This window comes from Salmo trutta, chromosome 12 (genome assembly GCF_901001165.1).
Source record: "Salmo trutta chromosome 12, fSalTru1.1, whole genome shotgun sequence".
NCBI lineage: Eukaryota > Metazoa > Chordata > Actinopteri > Salmoniformes > Salmonidae > Salmo > Salmo trutta.
Window position 1 is genome coordinate 77,975,144 of NC_042968.1, and position 25,431 is coordinate 78,000,574.

General features: G+C 44.1%; 1 protein-coding gene across 5 annotated transcripts in view; it reads left to right on the top strand.

Moving 5' to 3' along the window:
- LOC115204240 (gamma-aminobutyric acid receptor subunit alpha-3) overlaps nucleotides 1-25,431 on the top strand; it is a 139,024-nt gene that overhangs the window by 105,808 nt on the left and 7,785 nt on the right. For all 5 annotated transcript variants that reach the window (XM_029769642.1, XM_029769641.1, XM_029769645.1 and 2 more), the window contains 4 exons: nucleotides 7,720-7,802; nucleotides 11,496-11,639; nucleotides 14,226-14,378; nucleotides 21,132-21,337. In XM_029769642.1, the coding sequence (XP_029625502.1) occupies nucleotides 7,720-7,802; nucleotides 11,496-11,639; nucleotides 14,226-14,378; nucleotides 21,132-21,337 (586 nt within the window). The remainder of the gene's footprint in view (nucleotides 1-7,719; nucleotides 7,803-11,495; nucleotides 11,640-14,225; nucleotides 14,379-21,131; nucleotides 21,338-25,431) is intronic.

Here is a 25,431-nt window from a genome sequence, read left to right on the forward strand (position 1 = left end):
AGCCAATAGTGATGTCTCCACCTTGTGAGGGGGATGAGAGTCACTGACCAGGCAGAGGAGGGGGGAGATGGGATGGGGGTGTTAAAACAACCATGGGGGCAGATGAGGTGTTAGATAGTTTAAGGGCAGGCATGGATTTCTAGTCATTTTGCTCGCTGACGTAATACACGGAGGGAGATGGCTATTAACGTCTGCCTGTGAGTAATTGTTGCACATGGAGGTCTTAAGGTTACCTATACAGTGCTGCCTTGGAATTTCAGATGGAATTGGAGAGCGGGTGCTCTTTGTTGCCTCTCTCAGTGCATGCCAGCTCCACTCTCTGCAGTTATCCCTGTTGATTTAGCCACCTGCAAATGACACCTCACCAGGGTCAGCAGTATGAAGTGGCAGCCAGGCACTGAGATCTATAGTGAGGGGAGGGGGTTTGGAACAGGCTGAGGTGCAATTTTATCACTCCAGCCCTCTTTCTGCAGACCTCTTCTCCTTCTCTACTGTGTAGAAGGGTTCAGTAAGGGTGAGTCATTAAAAGTTAAAGTACAAAGATTCAGAGCGTGGTTTAAATAATGTACAGAAATGTGCATGTTCACAAAGGTAGGGAATAAAGTGGTGATTAATCAGAGAATGGGGCCTACAGCATGGGGCCTACAGCATGGGGCCTACAGCATGGGGCCTACAGCATGGGGCCTACAGCATGGGGCCTACAGCATGGGGCCTACAGCATAGCTCCCAGCATAGCTCCCAGCATAGCTCCCAGCATAGCTCCCAGCATAGCTCCCAGCATAGCTCCCAGCCCAGCATAGCTCCCAGCATAGCTGGGGCGGCAGGTAGCCTAGTGGTTGGAATGTTGGACTAATAACCAAAAGGTTGCAAGCTCAAACCCCCAACCTGACAAGGTAAAAATCTGTCATTCTGCCCCTGAACAAGGCAGTTAACCTACTGTTCCTAGGCTGTCATTGAAAATAAGAATTTGTTCTTAACTGACTTGCCTTGTAAAATAAAGATAAAAAAATCTCCCATTATAGCCCTGCATATGTTTTGGAATTTACTGTAAGTATTTTAAACAATACATTCCGCTGTATGTGGAATATAAAACCTGGTTGCCGTTATACAACATCATTAGGAACGACGGTAGTACTTGCGTCTGACCCTGGATTCATGCTTAAACTAATGAAATCGTCAATACTTTCTGCTCCTATAGTGATGTGTATATCACATGAGATGAGAGAGAAAAAATATATAAGAAAAGAAAATTGCCTCTAGCTAAACAAACAATGTTGGAATTGAAGTACAAACACTGCTGATAATTGTGACATGTTTTCTCCTCTGGAACATCATCGTTGATAATGATGTGTGGGTTGATGTGAATCCTTGTGAAGGACTGACAACACAATCATACAGTACCAGATAGCACTAAGTCAGCTGACCTCCTAGTAATGATATCTGGATGTACTCTTGTCGCAGGGGAGTCAAGTGTTTAATAGACATTTAAAGTGCCTTTTGGCTGAAGTCTTAATAATAGAATTCTCCTTTTAACACTTCCAATAATAAGCGGACATATGCTGAGGAGAAAGAAAGTACAATATTGAATTCAGCATTGGGTTTAGGGCCGTCCAAATAAAAACTTTATTTTCTCTCTGACCTTCTCTCTGTGTTTGCTGTATGTGATTGGATTAGGAGTCTTTGTGCTGGGTAAATACGGGTAGTTTGTTTTCACACAGATTCAGGTTTAATTACTTTCTCGTACTCTAACTGATGTCAAGCATCTCTGGGTCCATAAAACAGATTCTCAGTGGCATTTTCAGTGGTGAAAATAATACTAAACACTGCTGCCATCCTCCTCCTAGGGGTGTTGTCTAATTGGAGCCAAGGGGTCCATTTTAATGATGTTTGTACACTGAAACACTAACTGTTTGTGAACCTGCACAAGGGCACGTTTATTGAGACATGTGACAAGACAATGGCAGGCAAAGAGCCAGCTAGAGCATGTTAAATAGACAGCAACAGCGACAGGAGACTTTGACTTGGCTGTCAGGTGCATTACAGATTTGCTGCGTGAATGTGTAACCTTGACACAGATGGAAATAAAGTCAAACTCAGTCAGGGATCTGTCTCTACTGTGTTTCAGCCTGCGTTCTGATTGACACACCTACGGGCGTTTAGCAGGATGTTGGTAGGGGCTCCTGAGACCATGCAGGGAGAGGAGTGCTGGGCATGGAGGGCATGGGATGGGGAGGGTTGGTTCCCACGTCGCCACTCATTTGGCCACAGCTGTGACTGACACATATTGTAACGGGGCATTTCACGCCCTGTTAGCTGCTCAGCCACCTCATAATTAGGGTGGTGTGTGTGTGCTCGAGCTCGGCTGATTTTAGAAGAAAAAAAGAATAGTTGGAGGAGGTTTACAAGTATAAACGGGAGTTTTTTAACTGGGGAGTTACAGTATATCCTGTAAGAGGCAGGCAGGGATGTTTTCTCTGCTCTTAATGTCATCTTGTTACCTCACAGGGTGATTTGTGCGAGGAAACGTACCTGCTGAGCCAATGATACTTGCAAAGATTAGTCTTAATGCCATCCAGACTCTACTCAAATCAAATCAAATCAAATGTTATTGGTCACATACACATGGTCTACTGCAGTTCAATCACCAGAATAATGTGACTCTCAAGTCACCTCTGGATTGAATCTCTTTTTGAAACACTCATTCGGGGAGCCATTTTGGGTGACCTTTCACTCTGGCCTTTTGCTCCTGTTCAGAAGTAGTCTGTTGTGAAGGAGGCTGATGTGAACTCATGTCCGACACCTGCAGTTCACCAGAGCTGACAAAAGTTATGGAATAGACTCATTCATTCAAGGCAACCTATCCCTGCTAGTCATGTCAGCATGAGTATGTTATACCACTGGCCAGAGGAAAATGTTTTCCTCTTTTAGACCACTTGTATAACTGTACAAAATATATTTTTTTAAATGTTCTTCAGTATACAATATGTGCAAGGACATGAACTGCAATGACATCTCCTGATCATTTACGTTTCAATGGGTTAATAAAGTTTTATTAACCCATTCCTCCTCTGGTCTCCTGTACAGAAGAGACCAGAGGGCTCCTGAGTGGCGCAGCGGTCTAAGGCACTGCATCTCAGTGCTAGAGTTGTCACTACAGACTCTGGTTTGATTCCAGGCTGTATCACAACCGGCCGTGATTGGGAGACCCATAGGGCGGCACACAATTGGCCCAGCGTCGTTAGGGTTTGGCCGGGGTAGGCCGTCATTGTAAATAAGAATTTGTTCTTAAATGACTTGCCTAGTTAAATAAAGGTTAAATAAAAAACAGAGGGGAAGTCATGGCACAGAGAGCAGAGCATTTTTGTTTTGAATGAAGCCCCATAGTAAAGGACAATCATGTTGCTCAAGTGGACAAAACATACAGCCCTATCCAAGGTTTCTAAGCAACCAGGCCCTGACATACATTAACACAATGCATAGGACCACTCTGAGAAGGCCTACTTACCCTACCCTCGCTGAGACTGGATTGTGTGTTTGCAGTCAAGGGTTGTGTGTTACCACCATAATTACCACTGTAGTTAGTTACTACCATTTTTACAGCTACCTCTCCTTTCAATATGCATATTCCACAACAGGATTTAGTCTAATGTAGCAGTAAATTAATTGTGTGGTGCGAGAGTAGTACTGTGCGTTTCACAGCGTTTCCGCAAGTCATTGTTGATAACGGTAATTACGGAGATCGTCTCTGGAGCTAATTGCCGTGCGTTGTTATAACTGTGAGAGCCAGGCATCAGAACCTAAGGAATAGCACTGTGGGAAAAACCTTGGTTGGATAGTAGTATGGATTGTAATATTGTAAGCCTTGAATAGGGCTTTAAAGCCAAGGGCAGAGCTGTACAAATGTAATGGCTTTCCTGATGTTATGACCTATGATCTCACCACTCGCACAGTCAGACAAAAGCAGAAAGGACACTCTTGTGATGTATACTCTGGGGTGCAGGATATCTGGGATAAGGGTTGCAAAGCTACCGCTAATTTACCAAAGTTACCGGAATATTCAGTAATTTTGGTAATTAACAGCTAATCTATGGCGCAGGATATGGTAACTTTGGTAATTTATACTTCAATAACTTAATTTTTTTTAATTCATATATTGTATTAATTTTTTTTATATCTGTATATTGTCAATGAGTTTCTAGTGGATAGACCACATGGTTCAATAGAAAATTGCCTAATTAAAAAGCATCTAATCAATAATAGTATTATTTTCCTTTAACGCTGCAACTCTTCCAACTATTGACTTTTTTGAAACTGCCACCAGTTGGTGACAAAACATTTACAACAAAGACATATTGACATACAGTAGTAAAATAAATACAAGTGTGTGAAACATGCTGAAACCCTCATATTAAACACCAATGGTACTCACAAAGTTAATTGTTTATATTTAGGATAATGTTTTGCAGTTTTGTCATAATTTGTTGATGTTATTCACATTTTTAAATCCTCTTATTTGATTAGTTTATATATTTTATATGTGATAAGGCCACGGAGGGCTAGAGATAATTTACAGACACCTGTGATAATCTGAGGTACCCATAATTACCCATTAGAAAGTTTCCAGTAATATACCTTCACAATGCAACCCTATCTAGGAAATGTTATGTTGACCTTGTGGAAAGGTAAATTCTCCATTCTGCTGCATTTGACTGATTGAATGTCTGCTTGGCAGATGCAGGGGTCATTCACTAGTCTTCCATAAAATGTACAGCTCTGTTGTACTCCATCACCCCCACCTCCTCCTCCTCTCCCAGGGGTGTTTTCCTTCGGAGGAGGTGGAGTCGGTGGGGTACGGTGTCATCATTACAGTAGCATATGGTCTCACCAGGGATTTCTGGCTTGGAGAGGGAAAGTGAGACTCATTGATTATGATCCAGAGTCCCCAGCTATGATGATAAGTATGATGATGAACGATCCGCCCTGGACCTGACAGTAGATTTTTCACTCATCACACCGAGGAGGAGGGGGTATACGTGGCTGGCTCTAGCCTTTTGGTGGCCCTAAGCAAGATTTTTTTTGTGGCCCCCCCAGTTGATGGTGGATAGAAACATTTGTTTTAAAGTAAATTTCATGCAATTTTATAACAACTGTCATGGAATTCTACTTACGGTATTTTGCCATCGGGCAGAGAGACATTTTTGCAATTTTAAAACAAGTTTTCTGCAGTTCTACGAAGGTGAAGAGGCGCAGAGAATATTTTGCAATTTTATAACACATTTCCAGCAATTCTACAAATTCTTCCATGTGGCAGAGTGAAATTGTTGCAGTTTTATCGCTCATTTCCTGCAATTCTACTCATTTTGCCATGAGGTGGCAATTTTTTCTTTCAGTAGCCGGCCCTGGGTGTGTGTCTCAGTGTCAGACAAAGGTCCAGTGTCAGCGTGTGACGTGACCATTTGCTCTCTGTGAAGTGTATATGTCAAGTTGAAAGCTTATTACAACAAAGAGAGCAGAAGTGATAGATTGGCAGGCAGACTCTGAAAGTCCTCCAGAAGCTGTGAATCACCCAAACAGACCTCTAGCTAGTAATGCAATAGAGTTCCATCAACACAGACTCATCTTCTCCACTGGCCAGATTGATAAGTAATGGGAGAAGTTTTCATGATCTGGTGAGGTATGGAGTAGAACTTCAAATAAAGGGGGGTGGGGTTGGGTGGAGTGGAACACACACCTCCCGCTAAGGCCCCCTGGAGCTCCGACAGAGACAAGGTGCTATAGGCTCTGGCGATGGCACTGTGATCGATGCAGCTGTTATTCGAGAGGTGGCAACGGGAGGAGGGGTTGGCCCCATGAGGCCATTTTTGCTCTGGCTTCCCGGCCAACAGGCACACACGCACGCGCACACACAGGAAGGCCATTAATTGTCAGCAGCAAAGTGTTCTTCTTCCTCCAAGTATAGTTAATTTGCCATTCCAAGAACATCATAACCATTATGGTTGTAGGTTACCCAGGGGGTAAGATGCTTTATCTCATTAAACACTTAAGAGTGGTGGTACTGTGTAGACTTTACGACGTCTTGATGGCAGGATCAGGGGACATTGCTCAAAATCACAGCAGTGTTCTACTAGACTCAAGTGTAGGGAAGTATTTACCAGGATGGAGTTTATTTGGTCACAGGGTTAATTGAATGATTGACCTGCTGCATTTTAATGAAAGTGACGAGGACACAAAATAGAAATCGATGGGTTTTATTAACAATGGTGGGGAATGCATTGGAGCCTGAAAAATGATGTTTTCCTCAGGGTTACTATTCCCTAGAATGCATCGCTGTATGTTGTATTCCAAAAACAAATTACAGTACAAAACAAGAATCTCTCAATTCCATATACATTTTCTGTACATAATGCCTATACCTATGTCATTGCTCAGGAAGAAGCATTTTCTGTTTCTTATCCTGGTCCCAGTAGGTGTTGATAAGGTCCCATGGGGCCCATAGATCTGTTTCCACTGCCATCTAAAGCAGGCCCCCGTCAAATAAACTATGGACACAGAAAGTGCCATTGCCATGAAGTCTAGCAGCCTGTCCACTGACATTGTCTACCGTGGTAAAAGTGAGTTAGTAGGGAGAGTGGTATAGTGCTGGTGCCGTCATCATGTAATGTGATGTGTGTTGTGAGATGTGATCTCCTAGGCAGATGCCAGTCTCCTCCCATCACTCCTGCCTGATTTGCAGAGCTCCCTCCCTCAGGAGTGGAGTAGGTGTGTCGAGGGACAGCCGGTCAATATCTAATCAACTGGATAAGGTCTCCAGAGCAGTCTGGCTGGCTGGCTGGCTTGTTTGCTGCTACAGCGGTTTCCAGAGCAGTCTGGCTGGCTGGCCCAGAGGTCTCCAGAGCAGTCTGTCTGGCTGTCTGGCTGCTCCACAGGTCTCCAGAGCAGTCTGTCTGGCTGCTCCACAGGTCTCCAGAGCAGTCTGGCTGGCTGGCCCAGAGGTCTCCAGAGCAGTCTGTCTGGCTGCTCCACAGGTCTCCAGAGCAGAGTAGTCTGGCTGGCTGACTAGCTGGGTGACAGGCCCTACTGGTGGATGGAGGGAGTTGGAGCTTTGAGCTCCGCTAATGGGAAAACAGACAAATCACTGGCAACCCAGACACCGCAGCCCTCAGCAGACACATTGATGTCCAGACGCACTACAGTACGTGACTGCACATGCTGACTGTTCCCCGCTCACATCACCCCCATCCCCCTTCCCTCCCCTCCATTCTCTTTTCAACAAAACCCAAATGTCAGGTCAGTCTCAGAACTGTAGATTATCTCTGGCGCACCACAATATTCCCCTGCTGTCAGGGGCAGGACAACCTTGGGTGGCCCAAAGGAGACGTGGTGTATACTTACTGTATTCGGATACAGAGGAAAATGACTAAGGCCCTGTCATTCATGTTTCTATTGCAGCTCTGGGTGACAGGATGAAAGTCTAATGGTGCAGAATGGTGTGCAGTAAAAGTTATTGAAGTAGGCGTCCAGTGTCGAGCCACTGCTTTGCCCTTTAGAAAGATACTGAACAGGATCTGGCAAATGAAAAGGATGTCTCAACATATAAAGCGTTAACATACAGTATGTGTTGCTACCATGTGACAGGTGTCATGGAGGGTTTAAGAATAGTTTATATATTCCAGCCTGTCCACTGACATGTCCTTGTTGTTTTTCTCCCTCTCTGACCAGGCTAACCATCCACGCTGAGTGTCCCATGCACTTGGAGGATTTCCCCATGGATACACATGACTGCCCTCTGAAGTTTGGGAGCTGTAAGTCCCTCTAGATATACCTCTGATTCTAATCCATATAACTGACATCACAGAAATAGAGGTCATAGATCAAAATCAAATCAAATTTGATTTGTCACATGCACCGAATACAACAGGTGTAGTAGACCTTACCATGAAATGCTTACTTACAAGCCCTTAACCAGAAATGCAGTTCACAAAATAGAGTTAAGAAAATATTTACTTAATAAACTAAAGTAAAAAAAATTTTCAAATAACAATACCGAGGCTATATACAGACGTATACATGTTAAACAATTGTCTGTTGTTCTCCACCATATCAATCAAAGGTTTAAATCCATTTAATCTGGCCGCAGCCTTGGACCGTGTGAATTGCATGTGGAGTGTAATAGACATCTTGTCCATTAGTTCTGTCTCCATCCCTGCCGCTTACGGGTCCTTTTGTAGAGCAGAACTTTTTGTGGAAGGCACTACACAGCGCACAGATCCCCTCGTGCACTCAACGTCGTCGAGATTTGTCGAGTTTCCTTGTAGGCGGGCTATTTTGAGGGGAAAACTATGTCAAACTCATTTAGCCCTGGGGGACGCGTTTGGTCTTTAACGAGGTCCAGAGGGCCGCACTGAATTTTTATTATATGCATTTGTCGTACAAATTTGCAAAAGATAGTCCTCCATCCATCGTTTTTTAAATTTCCTGATGCTCCCTGATTGTCTAGCTCTCATTTTGCAAATTATTATCGAGCTGGACACAGTCAAGAAACTGTATGAATGTAGATCCATTACCCACGGGCCGTATGTTTGACGACCCTGCTCTGAGTCGTACGTTTCACAGCGTATAGAACAGGGAGATGTTATTTTATAAGTTATTGTTCCTAGAAATAAGAACTCTGTCAATGACATATTAAAGGTCAGAGTGACTCGGAGCTGGCCAGGGCTTTGTGAATAAAACATCAGGCAGCCAATAAAACAAAAGGGGCCCTTTCAGGGCCGTTGTTTCCTTCAGCGAGTAGGGCTCTTATTGGCAGACTGTCACAATGCCCCCTTCGGCACGGCTCCTCCTCTGATCTGTATTTATATCAACGGAAATCCGCTGCAAAGCCCAGGAACAATCGTCTCCTTAACGCAACAGCACACGGTTGGCAAGTAATTAGCGGCTTTTGTTGAGGCCTGACGTGCTACAGGCAATCTGCTGCAGCACTGTGCGCCGCTCGCCCCAATCACCGCTATTTTACATGACATTTATTTTCATTGGAAATGGCACAGCAATCACAAACATAATGTAGATGCCTTTTATTCTCCCTCCCTGTGAGCTCTGAACCTCTCAGGGTTTCACATTCTGAATATAAGCTAAAGAGAGCCAGGGTTTGTTTTGTCCCCCTAGATATAAAATAATTTGGCTGTAGATTTATGATGCTATGTTGTTCATAAAGGGGATATCCGAGCCAGACAGGTTCCTGTAACAGAACAAGGCAGATGTACCTAAAGTACAACATTGAGAGGCAGTTGTGCTCATTCAAATGTTCTATAGTTTTTTTTATCATGGGATCAGTAATATGCCCGCCCTAATCATGTTTTTTTGTTCTGGATTTTAGTGAGCAGCATTATTTATGTGTGCTGCATTATCCTTACAACTGGTTATGGAGACTTGTATCCTCGACTTTATGCAGACATGAAATTCGGCATGTACTTTATGCGCAGATTCAGAGACAATGGACATCCAGAGAGAATTGACATCCTCACTCTCCTACTTTCTGAGCATAAGTGTAGTGAATGATTTCAAAGCCCTGGATAGTGGGCCGAATCTTTACTGTGCAATGAAAGTGTTTGACATAGTTGACCTTCTCTGCTAAGCGGAGCTGAGAATCTGACCACACTGAGTAGCTCTTTTACAAACAGATGGAGACATAGAACACACATGAGAACAGAATAATACCCTTCATTACCAATTACAATTGTTGTAGATGAAGAGGCATTCAAGTAGATGCATTAACTATTTTTATTAATGATCTCCCACGAGTATAAAACAATAATTTCTCTGTGGCTATCAACATTTAATTAGCAAACCTCAGGCTGATGTGTGAATGATGATGTTATTGGTGCTCAGCTGGGTGTTTTCACCATCCTCCATCTGCTCTTCTACTGCAATGTTTGTGCCTGTGTGTGTGTGTGTGTGTGTGTGTGTGTGTGTGTGTGTGTGTGTGTGTGTGTGTGTGTGTGTGTGTGTGTGTGTGTGTGTGTGTGTGTGTGTGTGTGTGTGTGTGTGTATGTGTGTGTGTCTTTAAATGCTTTTTAACTTCTTTGGTATAGGGGGTGGTATTTTGACGTCCGGATGAAAAGCATGCCCAAAGTAAACTGCATGCTACTCAGGCCCAGAAGCTAGGATATGCATATAATTGGTAGATTTGGATAGAAAACACTCTAAAGTTTCTAAAACTGTTAAAATAATGTCTGTGAGTATAACAGCACTGAAATGGCAGGCGAAACCCCGAGGACAAACCACCCCCCCCCAAAAAAAATCATCCTACCCCTGATTTCAATGGCTGGCTCTTTTATAATAGGGCGAAATCGTGCCGATTGCAGTTCCTGTCAACAGTCTTTAAAAAGAGTTTCAGGCTGGTTTTGGAGAAATTAGCCAGAAATTGTAGTTTTTCTAGGTGGCTCCCATTTTGGCTGTAGGGTTTCCAAGGGCGTGAATGAGAGCGCGTTCTTTGGTATTTTTCTCCGGTAAAGACAATAACGATTCTCCATCTTAAATTTTAGCGTTTATTTGCGTATTAGGGTACCTATTGTTTGATTATAAACGTTGATTGACTTGTTTGGATAAGTTTATTGGTAACGTTTGGGATTCATTTTGTATGCATTTTGAAGGAGGGAAACCGAGTGGATTATTGACTGAAGCGCGCCAGCTAAACAGAGTTTTTATGGATATAAAGAAGGACATTATCGAACAAAAGGACTATTTGTAATGTAACTGGGACCTTTAGGAGTGCCAGCAGAAGAAGATCTTCAAAGGTAAGTCATATATTATATCGCTATTTCTGACTTTCGTGTCGCAACTCCCTGGTTGAAAATGATTTGTTATGCATTTGTGTGCTGGGCGCTGTCCTCAGATAATTACATGGTTTGCTTTCGCCGTAAAGCCTTTTTGAAATCTGACATGGCGGCTGGATTAACAACAAGTTAAGCTTTATTTTTATGTATTGCACTTGTGATTTCATGAAAGTTTAATATTTATAGTAATTTAATTTGAATTTGGCGCTCTGCAATTTCACCGGAAATTGTCTAAATGGGACGCTAGCGTCCTACTAATACGCAATAAGTTTTAAGCTCCTTTCCCTAAATTTGTCCTTGTGGATTTTAAGCCCCATTTTTTACATCATTCCTTGTGCTGATGTACCTTCAGTTTAAGGTGCCAAATGTATAAACTAATCAAAACACATGGCCGCCTGCTTTTATTAAACTCTCATTCAAATAGACTTCATTGATGTGCATTTATTCAGATCGATGCCCCCCCCTTCTTATTACCATTGATTTGCCATCACCAGAACCAGCCAATTGTAGCACTGTTGCATTATTCACTCTACATGGAAACTGACATGTACTACTTTCATTATTTGTCACTTCCTCTACCGGTGTGTCTGTCTATCCATCCTCTCTCTCTCTCTCTCTCTCGCTCTCTCTCTCTCTCTCTCTCTCTCTCTCTCTTTCTCTCAGATGCGTATACAAACAATGAGGTTGTCTATCTCTGGACCAAAGGAGATGAGGGCTCTGTAGTCGTAGCAGATGATGGGTCAAGGCTAAACCAGTATGACCTACTGGGCCACGATATTGGGAAAGAATCTATGATTTCCAGCACAGGTAGCCCATACAACATGTCTGCCACTTTCAAATGAACATGCAGTTCCAGCACAGGTTCTATTATACCATATGATCAAGTCATTACCACTGAGATAACATCAGAACAAAGGTGTTCACTAATGGAACATCTGCTATACATTTCTCACGAAAACCTCTCTTTTCAGCTCCTGGCTTGCAAGACAATTTGGATTAATTCATTTCTCTCCCTTTTCCTTTGTACACCGTTGGCATATACTTACAGATTCTATTTGTGTCTTTTTGTAAAGTTATTTATCTGAGCTGTTCTGCAAGCGGCTGCCTCATCGATTTGTCTCTGCTAGTATTATTGGGGTCAGTGCGGTCTCACCACTTAAAGGAAGACTTGCTGAGTTTGGGGAAAGGAGGTAAACACTGATCACTGAATGCAGGGACTTTCTTATAGGCTGGTGGAGAAATACTGACAAACTCTCCTGTTATCCAACACTACATCTGTGAACAAAATGGAATATGTGTAAATGCAGGGTAGATGAAGAAGAAGATTAATCTTTGTGGTGGCTCCCATTTACATGTTATTTGATGGAAGAACACACAGGCACTCTGATTTCAGATTGAAACACACATTGATATGCCCAGTTTCAGATAGTATTTTTTTAAATGGTAGCCAAGAGTAAAACTATTCAACTTTTTCAGTAGTAAGATAACTATTCAGCAGTAGTAGAAAGATAAGGAGCCTTGGAGCAGGAAGGAGAATGCTACTTTTCCTCTGATTGAGCTCTGGTCTGAAAGCCATTTGAATTGGCACTGAATTATAGGACACTCTGTCAGCCAGCACTGTTGATCAGCCATTCATTTGATCTTAAATTCTGATTGCTATAGCTGCTGCGAAATCCCTTTATCTACAACACGCACAATACTGAGTTTTTGTTCTCTCACTTTCCTCTTGGGAGAGCGTCAACCTGTTTTTACCAGGCAGAGACAGCTATTCAAATTAGGGAAGCTATTTAAGTGTCTTGCTCTCAAAGAGACAGGTCTCTGTGAGATAAAAATGTTGTCTAACCTCTATTTAGTCACTGTGATGCATAGGGCACTTTGTCTCACTTCTCTCATTGTCTCAGTCTGGTTGCATGGTTGCAGTGATAGAGGCAGGCATGGTGAGGCAGATAGGGACTGAGGAGGGTTGTCCTATAGAGTAAGGGACACCTGAGGTGTGGTAGAACCGTCATGTGTATATTCACTGTAACACCACATGGACTCCTCACACTGACTGACATCACCGACTGACATCACTGGCCTCAACAACTCAATGTGAGATATATCTCAATGAATCTTGTACCACAGAGTTTTCTCAGTGTCTGCTGTACGTACTGGACATACAGGCTTGAGGATAGGGAATATCTGTCGTCTTAACACTGTTTAATTTTCCTGTCTTCCCATGTCAACAAACATAGTGGTATATGTGTCACCTTTACTCAGCACATAAGAGTGTGTCTGTCATCCAGGAAATAGATTCTCAGCACATTGGGGGCTGTGGATCATGTGGTGCAGGATATGTTTTTAAAACACAGTTGATCATACCCTATCACATATTTATTTTCCTGAACCCACACAGTGAGGTGTGCTGCTCTCAGCCTCTCACACATACCAGCACTTGTTTGTCACAGGATCCCAGTGCTGTGCTAGCATGCATGTCGCTGTATTAACACGATTCCAGTGCTGTGCTAGCATGCATGTCGCTGTATTAACACAATTCCAGTGCTGTGCTAGCATGCATGTCGCTGTATTAACACGATTCCAGTGCTGTGTTAGCATGCATGTTGTATTAACACGATTCCAGTGCTGTGCTAGCATGCATGTTGCTGTATTAACACGATTCCAGTGCTGTGCTATCATGCATGTCACTGTATTAACACGATTCCAGTGCTGTGCTAGCATGCATGTTGTATTAACACAATTCCAGTGCTGTGCTAGCATGCATGTCACTGTATTAACACGATTCCAGTGCTGTGCTAGCATGCATGTCGCTGTATTAACACGATTCCAGTGCTGTGTTAGCATGCATGTCGCTGTATTAACACGATTCCAGTGCTGTGCTAGCATGCATGTTGTATTAACACGATTCCAGTGCTGTGTTAGCATGCATGTCGCTGTATTAACACGATTCCAGTGCTGTGCTAGCATGCATGTCGCTGTATTAACACGATTCCAGTGCTGTGCTAGCATGCATGTCGCTGTATTGACACGATTCCAGTGCTGTGCTAGCATGCATGTCGCTGTATTAACACGATTCCAGTGCTGTGTTAGCATGCATGTTGTATTACACGATTCCAGTGCTGTGCTAGCATGCATGTCGCTGTATTAACACGATTCCAGTGCTGTGTTAGCATGCATGTCGCTGTATTAACACGATTCCAGTGCTGTGCTAGCATGCATGTCGCTGTATTAACACAATTCCGGGTGCTGTGCTAGCATGCATGTTGTATTAACTTTCATAAATATAGTTCTGAGTATTTCAGCAGAGTCCTTGTGTTTGTCTGGACTGAACATGAGCTGTATTAATTCATGTCCTCTGCATCTCTCTCTCTCGTTCTCTGTCTCCCCCCCCCCCAGGAGAATATGTAGTGATGACAACGTATTTCCATTTGAAAAGGAAAATTGGCTATTTTGTGATTCAAACCTACCTTCCGTGCATCATGACTGTCATCCTGTCTCAGGTCTCCTTCTGGCTAAACAGAGAGTCAGTTCCCGCCCGCACTGTATTCGGTGAGTGTCTTCCCCTATCTCCTTAACCTCGAAATGCACTTAATGAGTAATTGAACCATTCCGACAATTTGGAGTGTGGCAACAATGGAGCTGTGGTTTAAATTATGAAGCTACATCAAAACAAGTGTGCAGCAGCGGCAGCTTACGCATTTGTGGAGCAGCTTTTGTTCACATCATCAGATGCATTCAGTAAATTGGCATGCCAGGGGAGGGTAGAAAAAGTTAATCTTTCCGAAGTTGTAGTTCACACGGGAAGTGTAAAAAGCAGCTTGGTGCCCATGTTGGCTTTGCTGGGCCCTGGACAGTGATGAATTTGGGTTTAAAACTGTGCTTGGATCACAGGATTGACCTGTAATTAACTTGGCCACCATAAAACCACCTAATTAATTACAGATTAACGCAAGCAAACTTGGAAAGGAATTAAGTAGGAGAAAGTGAGGCTGTTCACCTCCGGGGACGGAGTGATAAAAGTGTTGCAGTGGCATCTCTCTCGGTGGGGTATTGAACGTGCTTTGCAGAAAGTTTAAGCCGGCCAAGTTTTAAGAGATTATTGCTTATTGAGCTCTTGCTAACTTTGGCAAGGTGTCTGGCTTTGTCAACACTTTTTGTGGGGCAGACGTATCAGATGCAAAGCACAGCTGATCCTGCCAGCATCGCTATGGAGACTTGGAAAGGGTGAGATCCTGCTTCCTCTGTGATGGGTCAGAATGAAAGATGAGCTCTGACAATTTGAGTTGGTAGACTAGAAAGCAAAGGCAGCCCATTCAGGCTTAGGGGAAATGATAGTAACAGACAAGTTATGCTCAGTCCTCCAAAAGCAATGTCAAGGTAAATAATGAAAACAGTCAAACCTCAAGTTGGAGAAAGCATTTCCTAATCGAGGACTAAAACTTGAATTAAAACGACAGCTGAAGGCCAAGAAACTTAAAGAAAAGGAAGTATTGTATGGTCTCCTAACACATATAGCATTATTGTAGGCTGGCAGTAAAACACTTTGCTTTCAAATTACTCAGAAGATCTGGTATAGACATTTAGTCTGATAGTGTTGTTACAGTTCAGACTAGCTAGCGCATGTGAGTCACTAACACACCTAGAAATGTATCTGTGTTCAAATCATACAGCTTGGTCATTTGACCATTTCACTGCAGATGATGTGATGCATGACACTAGCACTTCATACTGAGACTAACAGTTCTGGAAACATGACTAGTTGGGGAAATCGGAGTAATTGAAAAACATTCATCTCACTACCTAGTGCTTCTCATATTAAAGAAGTCGGTTGACTAGTTTACATGAGAAGCACTAGGTAGTGAGGTTAATGTTTTTCAATTACTCCAATTTCCCCAACTAGTCATGTTTCCAGAAATGTTAGCATATGTTTATTTTAACCAGTTTACCCCACACTATTCCCCCTCCTCTCTCCTCGGTCATGGACACCCACGGCTTCGCCTCTCCGCCTGCCATGAGGAGAGTGTCATGGCAACTCAAAGTGCCTCCCCCAGCAGAGAGAGCGGACCTCTGTTTGGCGGTTAATTAGTGTTTCAGAACAGAGCAGGGCAGGGCATGCTGCGGAGCACAGTGGAGAAATACACTTGCTAGCCGCCTTGATTTGTTTGGATTTGCTTTGCACATAAAGTGCAAAAAAAATAAGAGTAATTCACATTCTTACAGCCATGCAGAAATTAGCTGGTATTTTTCTCTGGCACAATCCCCTTGGCCACATACATTTTCTCCATTATCTCTGTCCCATCTTCCTGTCATGAAGGAGGGGCCCTCATCCCACCTCTATGACTATCTCCCTTGTAAAACAAAGGCCTTTCATTGCCAAGAAAAGTCACCGTAAGAAGCTGTTGTTTGTGAAAGGGTTGACAGAATGTATTTCTTCATGTGTTCTAATGGAGATTCAGTTGAAACAAGGCCAAGGCCATTGGGAACCGTTCAGCAAACACTGCAGTATGTGACTTCTGCTGCGATGTTAAGCTTATGCACTGAAGAAGTGTTTGTTGGGTACACAGAATGAACAAACTCTCACTTGTAATGGAAGTGCACGAAGGCACAACATTGTTTAAGAGACGGGTGTGGAATTGACGAAAATGAGAATGGCCTCAGGGAAGAGGACTGATGAAGCGTCTAGGTAAACAGGTGTCCTGGTAGGAGAGATGTTTGTTCTGCAGCATAGTTAAGCTGCAGGCCTACAGGTGCTCCCCATCACAGTCTCTCTCTCCTGGTTGGTCAGGAACTGGAAGGCTGTTTCAGATTCAGACTACCCTCCCTGACTGGACAGTCACTTCAACTGCTATTCACAACCAGCCCCTGCCAACCTCCTGCTCTCTGAGCCATCCACAGGGCTTTAAAACTGTCTAAATATTTTTTGGAGAAACTGCTCACTTGTCTCGTATAAAGAGCATGAAAGTTGATATTTCATTAATCATTTGTTCCCTGGCGGATTGCCAGGTTGGAGAATCTGGCTGGCGTGACCTGATATTTTGTGTGGATAATCCCTGTATCATTTTCTCATTCACCCAAGTGTAATTTGTGATTTATTGTTTGAGCAGACGTATTACACTGTGGACACAATACAATACAATCTCCAGTGACATTCTGGTTAATTTGCCGATTGATATTTTTTAATTGCCTGATATTCTTTAATATGGGGAGGTTGCAACTCCTCTGTTGTTAACATTTGCCAGTTGTCAATATTTTCAACAACTTCAGAACTGATAAAAGACTAACATTAAATTATGCTACAGCTTTGAAGATTGCACAATAAAGTATATGCAACCTGACAAACATAATAATGTATATATAGTTATACACTATATTACAAAGGTATGTGGACACCCCTTCAAATTATTGGATTCGGCTATTTCTGCCACACCCGTTGCTGACAGGTGTATAAAATCGATCCATGCAATCTCCATAGACAAATATTGGCAGTAGAATGGCCTTACTGAAGAGCTCAGTGACTTTCAACGTGGAACCGTCATAGGATGCCACCTTTCCAACAAGTCAGTTTGTCAAATTTCCGCCCAGCTAGAGCTGCCTTGGTCAACTGTAAATGCTGTTATTGTAAAATGGAAACATGTAGGAGCAACAATGGCACAGCCGCGAAGTGGTAGGCCACACAAGCTCACAGAACGGGACCACCGAGTGCTGAAGCTCGTAGAGCAAACTGCCTCTGGAAGCATCCTTAGCCCAATAATTGTTCGTCGGGAGTTTAATGAAATGGGTTTCCATGGCTGATCAGCCGCACACATTTTACATTTACATTACATTTTAGTCATTTACATTTACATTACATTTAAGTCATTTAGCAGACGCTCTTATCCAGAGCGACTTACAAATTGGTGCATTCACCTTATGATATCCAGTGGAACAACCACTTTACAATAGTGCATCTAAATCTTTAAGGGGGGGGGGTTAGAAGGATTACTTTATCCTATCCCAGGTATTCCTTAAAGAGGTGGGGTTTCAGGTGTCTCCGGAAGGTGGCGATTGACTCCGCTGTCCTGGCGTCGTGAGGGAGCTTGTTCCACCATTGGGGTGCCAGAGCAGCGAACAGTTTGGACTGGGCTGAGCGGGAACCGTGCTTCCTCAGAGGTAGGGGGGCCAGCAGGCCAGAGGTGGATGAACGTAGTGCCCTTGTTTGGGTGTAGGGCCTGATCAGAGCCTGAAGGTATGGAGGTGCCGTTCCCCTCACAGCTCCGTAGGCAAGCACCATGGTCTTGTAGCGGATGCGAGCTTCAACTGGAAGCCAGTGGAGAGAGCGGAGGAGCGGGGTGACGTGAGAGAACTTGGGAAGGTTGAACACCAGACGGGCTGCGGCGTTCTGGATGAGTTGTAGGGGTTTAATGGCACAGGCAGGGAGCCCAGCCAACAGCGAGTTGCAGTAATCCAGACGGGAGATGACAAGTGCCTGGATTAGGACCTGCGTCGCTTCCTGTGTGAGGCAGGGTCGTACTCTGCGAATGTTGTAGAGCATGAACCTACAGGATCGGGTCACCGCCTTGATGTTAGTGGAGAACGACAGGGTGTTGTCCAGGATCACGCCAAGGTTCTTAGCACTCTGGGAGGAGGACACAAGGGAGTTGTCAACCGTGATGGCGAGATCATGGAACGGGCAATCCTTCCCCGGGAGGAAGAGCAGCTCCGTCTTGCCGAGGTTCAGCTTGAGGTGATGATCCGTCATCCACACTGATATGTCTGCCAGACATGCAGAGATGCCTGGTTATCAGAAGGGGGAAAGGATAGGATTTAGCAGACGCTCTTATCCAGAGCGACTTACAGTAGTGAGTACATACATTTCATACATTGTTTTTTTTTCTTCCCCGTGCTGGTCCCCTGTGGGAATCGAACCCACAACCCTGGCATTGCAAACACCAGTTGGTAGAGCACACAAGCCTACGACCACAAGCCTACGATCACCATGCGCAATGCCAAGTATTGGCTGGAGTGGTGTAAAGCTCGCCGTCATTGGACTCTGGAGAAGTGGAAATGCGTTCTCTGGAGTGATGAATAACGCTTCACCATCTGGCAGTCTGACGGACGAATCTGGGTTTGGGGGATGCCATGAGAACGCTACTTGCCCCAATGCATAGTGCCAACTGTAAAGTTTGGTGGCCTGGGGCTGTTTTTCGTGGTTCGGGCTATGCCCCTTAGTGCCAGTGAAGGGAACGCTAGAGCATACAATGACATTCTAGACGATTCTGTGCTTCCAACTTTGTGGCAACAGTTTGGGGAAGACCCTTTCCTGTTTCAGCATGACAATGCCCCCGTGCACAAAGTGAGGTTCATACAGAAATGGTTTGTCGAGATCGGTGTGGGAGAACTTGACTGGCCTGCACAGACCCCTGACTTCAACCACATCGAACACTTTTGGGATGAATTGGAAAACTGACTGCGAGCCAGGCCTAATCGCCAACATCAGTGCCCGACCTCACTAATGCCCTTGTGGCTATAAAAGCCCCGCAGCAATGTTCCAATGTCTAGTGGAAAGCCTTCCCAGAAGAGTGAAGGCTTTTATAGTAGCAAAGGGGGGACCAATTGCATATTAATGCCCATGATTTGGAATGAGATGTTTGACAAGTAGGTGTCCACATACTTTTGGTCATGTAGTGTATATTCTGCATAAATCAACAGTAAGACCACAAGCCCCACAGGTTCACATTGAGTTGACCTCTTCAGCTGCACAAGTCGATTTTTGAAGCCTATATTTATTTTATTTTAACAGATGAGGCAGGTGGGAACAGGCGAAGTGGAATGATTGCTTATATCTTCTTTGATGGACAGCCATTCTCTGCTCTCCTATCATTTCATTCTTTAAATTCGCTGAGACATAGAACACAATGGCTGGCGCATGGGCACAATGAAAACATTTCACACAGCAATTGATTTATCCTCTCAAATCTCTTTCTGTGTCGTGATTCAAATCAACATTGGGCCTTACACCTAATAAGAGTATTGCACATTCACATTTGGAATGCCTATTTGCTATGTCTTCTAGCTACTGGTCTAGATGGCCAAATCTAATCTGTTTCTGTTTCAACATTTTGATTGCCTGTGTAATGACATCCATGCTGGCAGTGGAATTTTCCTCAAAACGCTTAAGTGTCAAACAATGCCAGGAAAGTTAAATGAAACCTCATGTGGATATGATGGCTGTGTCACACTGTCAAACATGATGGAGGTAGTCAATACAGACTCCATCACAATGGATGTGGTCAATGGAGGAGGTATTTCCAATCACTTAATGCCTAAAGCCCCCAGGTAGGCCTCTAGGCCAACTACAGTCATGGACATTGTGTAGTAGTTGGCATCCCATTCAAGCTGCAGGTCACAGCGAGCGACCCTCACATTTCCATGAGGTGATCAGCCAGCAGGGTTTCCATATCAAGTGCAGCACCACTCTGTCAGGCTGCTGTGTCTGTTCTAAAGCAGCCCCTTCTCTCTCCCATCCACCCATGGCTCCTCGTCCCACTAGGAAGTGGTTGTTCCATGTTTCTCCAGACAGATGGCAGGGGACTGCCTAGCCGCCTGCACTGTATCAATACAGGGATTACAGTGTATCATCAGACAAGCTCAGTGGAGCTCTTCTTTGGGGCGCCTCCAATCTGCGGTTCTGTGAAACTCATGGAGTCAGTGTAGTAGGGAGCTGGCGCTGGCGCCAGGATTGGAGAAGTTAGATTGGAGCTGCGTCTTTATCACTAATTCTGCTAACTGAATCGTTTGTTTATATCACAATTGGGTTTTTATGTCCTCACCTTGGCCATATGTCACAACACACTGTGACAGCATGTACTGAATGTTCAAGGATGGCACTTTCGTTCTTTACATGACACACAGTTACAGATGTAGTATCTTAATTTAATCACCCTGTTGCAGGACAACTTTCCTGCAATTCGGGGAAATGTAAAACGTGCAGTGTATTTGAGGTTTAAAAGGCTTCTAAAGTTTGTCATTTCCACTTTATAATTTCAGACATGATTTTCCCTTACAAAAAAATTTATCAACCGCTACAAAAATGTTGATTAGTTATAATCCACATAATTCACATTTCCTGATGCTGCAGGATTGTTTTCCTGCTGTAGGAGACTGGCTCAAGTTAAGATCCTAGACCTGTACGTGTACTGTAGTTCAACCCAGTTGGGTCTGTGTGTAATGTACGTATGTGTGTGTTTGTGTGTGTGTTTGTCAGTTCATACACTCTCTAATACACCCTATCATTCCCTTTGCCTCTCTTCTTTCTGTCCCCAGGGGTCACCACAGTTCTAACCATGACAACCCTAAGTATCAGTGCCAGGAACTCCCTGCCTAAGGTGGCCTATGCCACAGCTATGGACTGGTTCATGGCGGTATGCTATGCCTTTGTCTTCTCTGCCCTGATAGAGTTTGCCACAGTCAACTACTTTACCAAGCGCAGCTGGGCATGGGACGGCAAGAAGGAGGCCCAGGAGATGAGGGTGAGTTCTGTAGCTACCGGGCCTGGCTCCATTACGTTGAAACACATAGAAACGGTACACCTACAATATATGGAGGTAGTTTCAATACTTCAAACACATAGAAACAGTACACCTACAATATATGGAGGTAGTTTCAATACTACGGTACACCTACAATATATGGAGGTAGTTTCAATACTTCAAACGCATAGAAACAGTACACCTACAATATATGGAGGTAGGTTCAATACTTCAAACACATAGAAACAGTACACCTACAATATATGGAGGTAGTTTCAATACTTCAAACACATAGAAACAGTACACCTACAATATATGGAGGTAGTTTCAATACTTCAAACACATAGAAACAGTACACCTACAATATATGGAGGTAGTTTCAATACTTCAAACACATAGAAAGGTACACCTACAATATATGGAGGTAGTTTCAATACTTCAAACAAATAGAAACGGTCAATTACAATATATGGAGGTAGTTTCAATACTTCAAACACATAGAAAGGTACACCTACAATATATGGAGGTAGTTTCAATACTTCAAACACATAGAAACGGTAGACTTACAATGTATGGAGGTAGTTTCAGTAGCTCAAATGTTTAAACAGTATAATGTGGATCCTCACAGATCCCCTAAAATCCTTGCTCCCTCTTTGTGTGCTTTGCTGGTGTTGTGGAGAAGTACAGTAGCTAATCACAGCTGTCTCCATCTTCATTCATCTACTAGATGGTGTGTCTAAAATGAGGCTTTCTCCTCTTCAGCTCTCTCCCTCTCCCTCTCTCTAGAGTCAAGTGGCTTTTTGCTTATTCTAGATGATTTGCTCTCTATCTATTCTCCCCTGATAACCTCCTGAAAAATGAGCGTCTTCAGAGCTAATGGCTCAGAGATGTGGCGAGGGAAGCCGAGCAGAGCTCTCATATTGTATTGTAGTGGGAATGAGGAATGATGGTACCTGGAAACCACTGATAGAAAGTCCCATCCCGGCCTCCTGAAGAAGGCAGCCCTGGGTAATCTGTAAAGAGACGCTTTATTTATTCATTAACAGCCCAACAGAGGAGGATCTCTGGGCCTGAACACAACAGAGTGAGCAGCAGGGGGTGAGGAAGGACAACTCCCAGAGCAGGTATCCTGAGCACAGAAAAACGGTGTATATCACACACATACAAATTAAAACAGTGTATCTCACACACAGAGACACACACAGCACATAAACCCAGTGTACATCCCACACAGAGAGACAGTGCAAGACAGAGGGAGACAGTGGGAGACAGTGAGAGACAGTGATAATTAAGGCATGGGGTTATATGAAGAGCTCATTAAACATTGTGATTTTGACATTTAGGGGCTGTAAAAATGTTTGTAGGCCTTTTAAGGCTAGAAAGGTTTGGGGAAGTTTGGATGCAATCAGGGGGTGTGTATCATGCGAGCAGATGTGATGATATTAAAAGTAAGTGGAGAACTCCTGGGAAGTTTTGAAAGTGGAATATCTGAGACTCGATTTAGAAGTCTTCTCTTTAGTCTTTTAAGTGTGCTTCTGTCAGCCCAAGTCAACATGTAGAAATATCTCAGGAGTATGAAGCACTCGCAACCATCAGTCAAACACTCCCATTATTCCTTAAGTTATTTGCAAGTTGACTTGTTTGCCGTCTGGATGATTGGCACCATGGCATATTGCTGACATGAAACCTTCCTGTAGTCACTCGGGGACAGACGATTCTGCGAATTAAAATGCAGTAAGTGGAGACGTGTTTGTCTTTGATGTTTTGTCTTGTTGGCAGCAGCAGCAGGATGTCTGTCCTGTGTTCTGTGAGTTGTGTTGAGCAGGCAGTTTGTGGTGATGGATACATGAGGGTAGGGGTCACTCGGAGAGCGATAGCATGTCCATCACCGTCCCTCAGCTTCAGGAGAGCTGAGGGATAAAACGCTGCGTGCTTTATCCTCGTTTAAAGGCTTAGCTTCACAGAGGACGACGTGGGTATGAAGTCAGAGTGCAATCAAAAGGTCGTTCCTCAGAGATGGTGGAAGGATGCTTGGCTGAGTGTCCTGTTGGGGATGGCATTCCTGGTCATCAGATTCTGTGGCTGCAGCCTCTCCTGAGAGGGTCAGATGGTGACCTCACTGAGAGGCTGTCTCAGTTGAAGCTGGGAGTGGACAGCCAGAGGAGGGTCGATGTTAGGTCATTTACCTCAGTGGCTGTGGAGCTGCTCTGACTCTCACTGTTGCCCTTTTTTGTCAGACGTGTCCTGTTAGACATGCCAGCCTTGTTATCCTGGGCAGCAGCAGTAGCAGCAACTCTCATACAACCTAATGAGGTTTCTCTCTCCTCTCCACTAGAGACCCAGGGTGTTACTCAGGGATTCAGGCACAGACATGTTGGTCGGTCAGCTTTCTGTGATTATTGACTAGTAAGAAATTATTGAATTAGAAACATACACTGAGTATACGAAACATTAGGAACACCTTCCTAATACTGAGTTGCATTCATCAGGTCATGGACTCAACAAAGTGTCCAAAGCATTCCACAGGGATGCTGGACCATGTTGACTCCAATGCTTACCACAGTTGTGTTCAAGTTGGCTGGATGTCCTTTGGGTGGTGGACAATTCTTAATACACACGGGAAGCTATTGAGTGTGAAAAATGCAGCAGCATTGCAGTTCTTGACTCAAACCGGTGCGCCTGGCACCTACTACCATACCCCGTTCAAAGGCACTTTAATCTTGTGTCTTGACCATTCACCCTCTAAATGGCACACATACACAATCCATGTCTCAATTGTCTCAAGGCTTAAAAATCCTTCTTTAACCTGTCTCCTCCACCTTCATCTACACTGATTAAAGTAGATTTAACAAGTGACATCAATACGGAATCATAGATTTCACCTGGATTCACCTGGTCAGTCTATGTCATGGAAAGAGCAGGTGTTCTTAATGTTTTGTACATATAGGGTTGGATGTACATTCCATTTTACATTTTAAGTCACAGCACAGTAGTTGTCAACATAACTATTTTGACACCTACTGCAGGAAACGTGTTACATTTCTCCCTGCATAGATTATACTGCATTATGTTTTGTTGGAGAAAGTATGAGAGGGGGAGAAGGTGTGAGAGGGGGGAGAAGGTGTGAGAGGAGGGAGAAGGTGAGGAAGAGAAGGAAAGAGAGAGCGGGAGAAGGAGGAAGGGAGTATAGGACATTAGTGCAGAGAGAGGCAGCATTTACCTTGATTAGGGATTTTAGAGCATGTTTAATTCATGCTGGCTGACAGACAGTCTGTAACACTCTGCAGCAGTAACGAGGCTGGGCTACAGTCAGGTCTACGTAGAGCCCAGCCACCTCTACAGCTGGCAGCGTTCCCAGCAAGCCAGGACGCCTGCACGGAAACACACACAAACACACACATACACACACACAAGGACACACTTTTCCCCTAACCATGTCTGTGCACAATCCTAGTGTAGCTCCAAAAATATCAGTGTGCACACACACACACACACACACACACACACACACACACACACACACACACACACACACACACACAGACATACACAGACACACACAGACACACACAGACACACACACACACTCATAGCCCCAAGATGTGCTGACACGCTCACGGATGGACGGACACATGCGCACACACAGCACAGGATATATACCGTTACTCTTAGCCATAAGACATGCCAACATAGAAACACAGAACCAGAGAGAGGCTGTAAGATACTCTGTGATCCCTGTGTAAACTCACAGCAAGACACTTTCAGCCTTGTGCTTAAAAACAGCGCGCACACACACGCACACAAAGGAGCTGATCGTGGGCTGTAGTGGAGAGGGTCGATAGCTTAAAGTTCCTCAGTGTACACATCACTAAGGAATAATCATGGTCCACACTCCCCAACACAGTTGTGAAGAGGGCACGACAACGCCTGTTCCCCCTCAGGAGACCTCAAAAAGTTCAACAGCTGCACCATTGAGAGCATCTTGATTGGCTGCATCACCACTTGGTATGGCAACTGCTTGGCATCCGACAGCAAGGCGTTACAGAGGGTAGTGTCTACGGCCCAGTACATCACTATGGCCGAGCTCCCTGCCA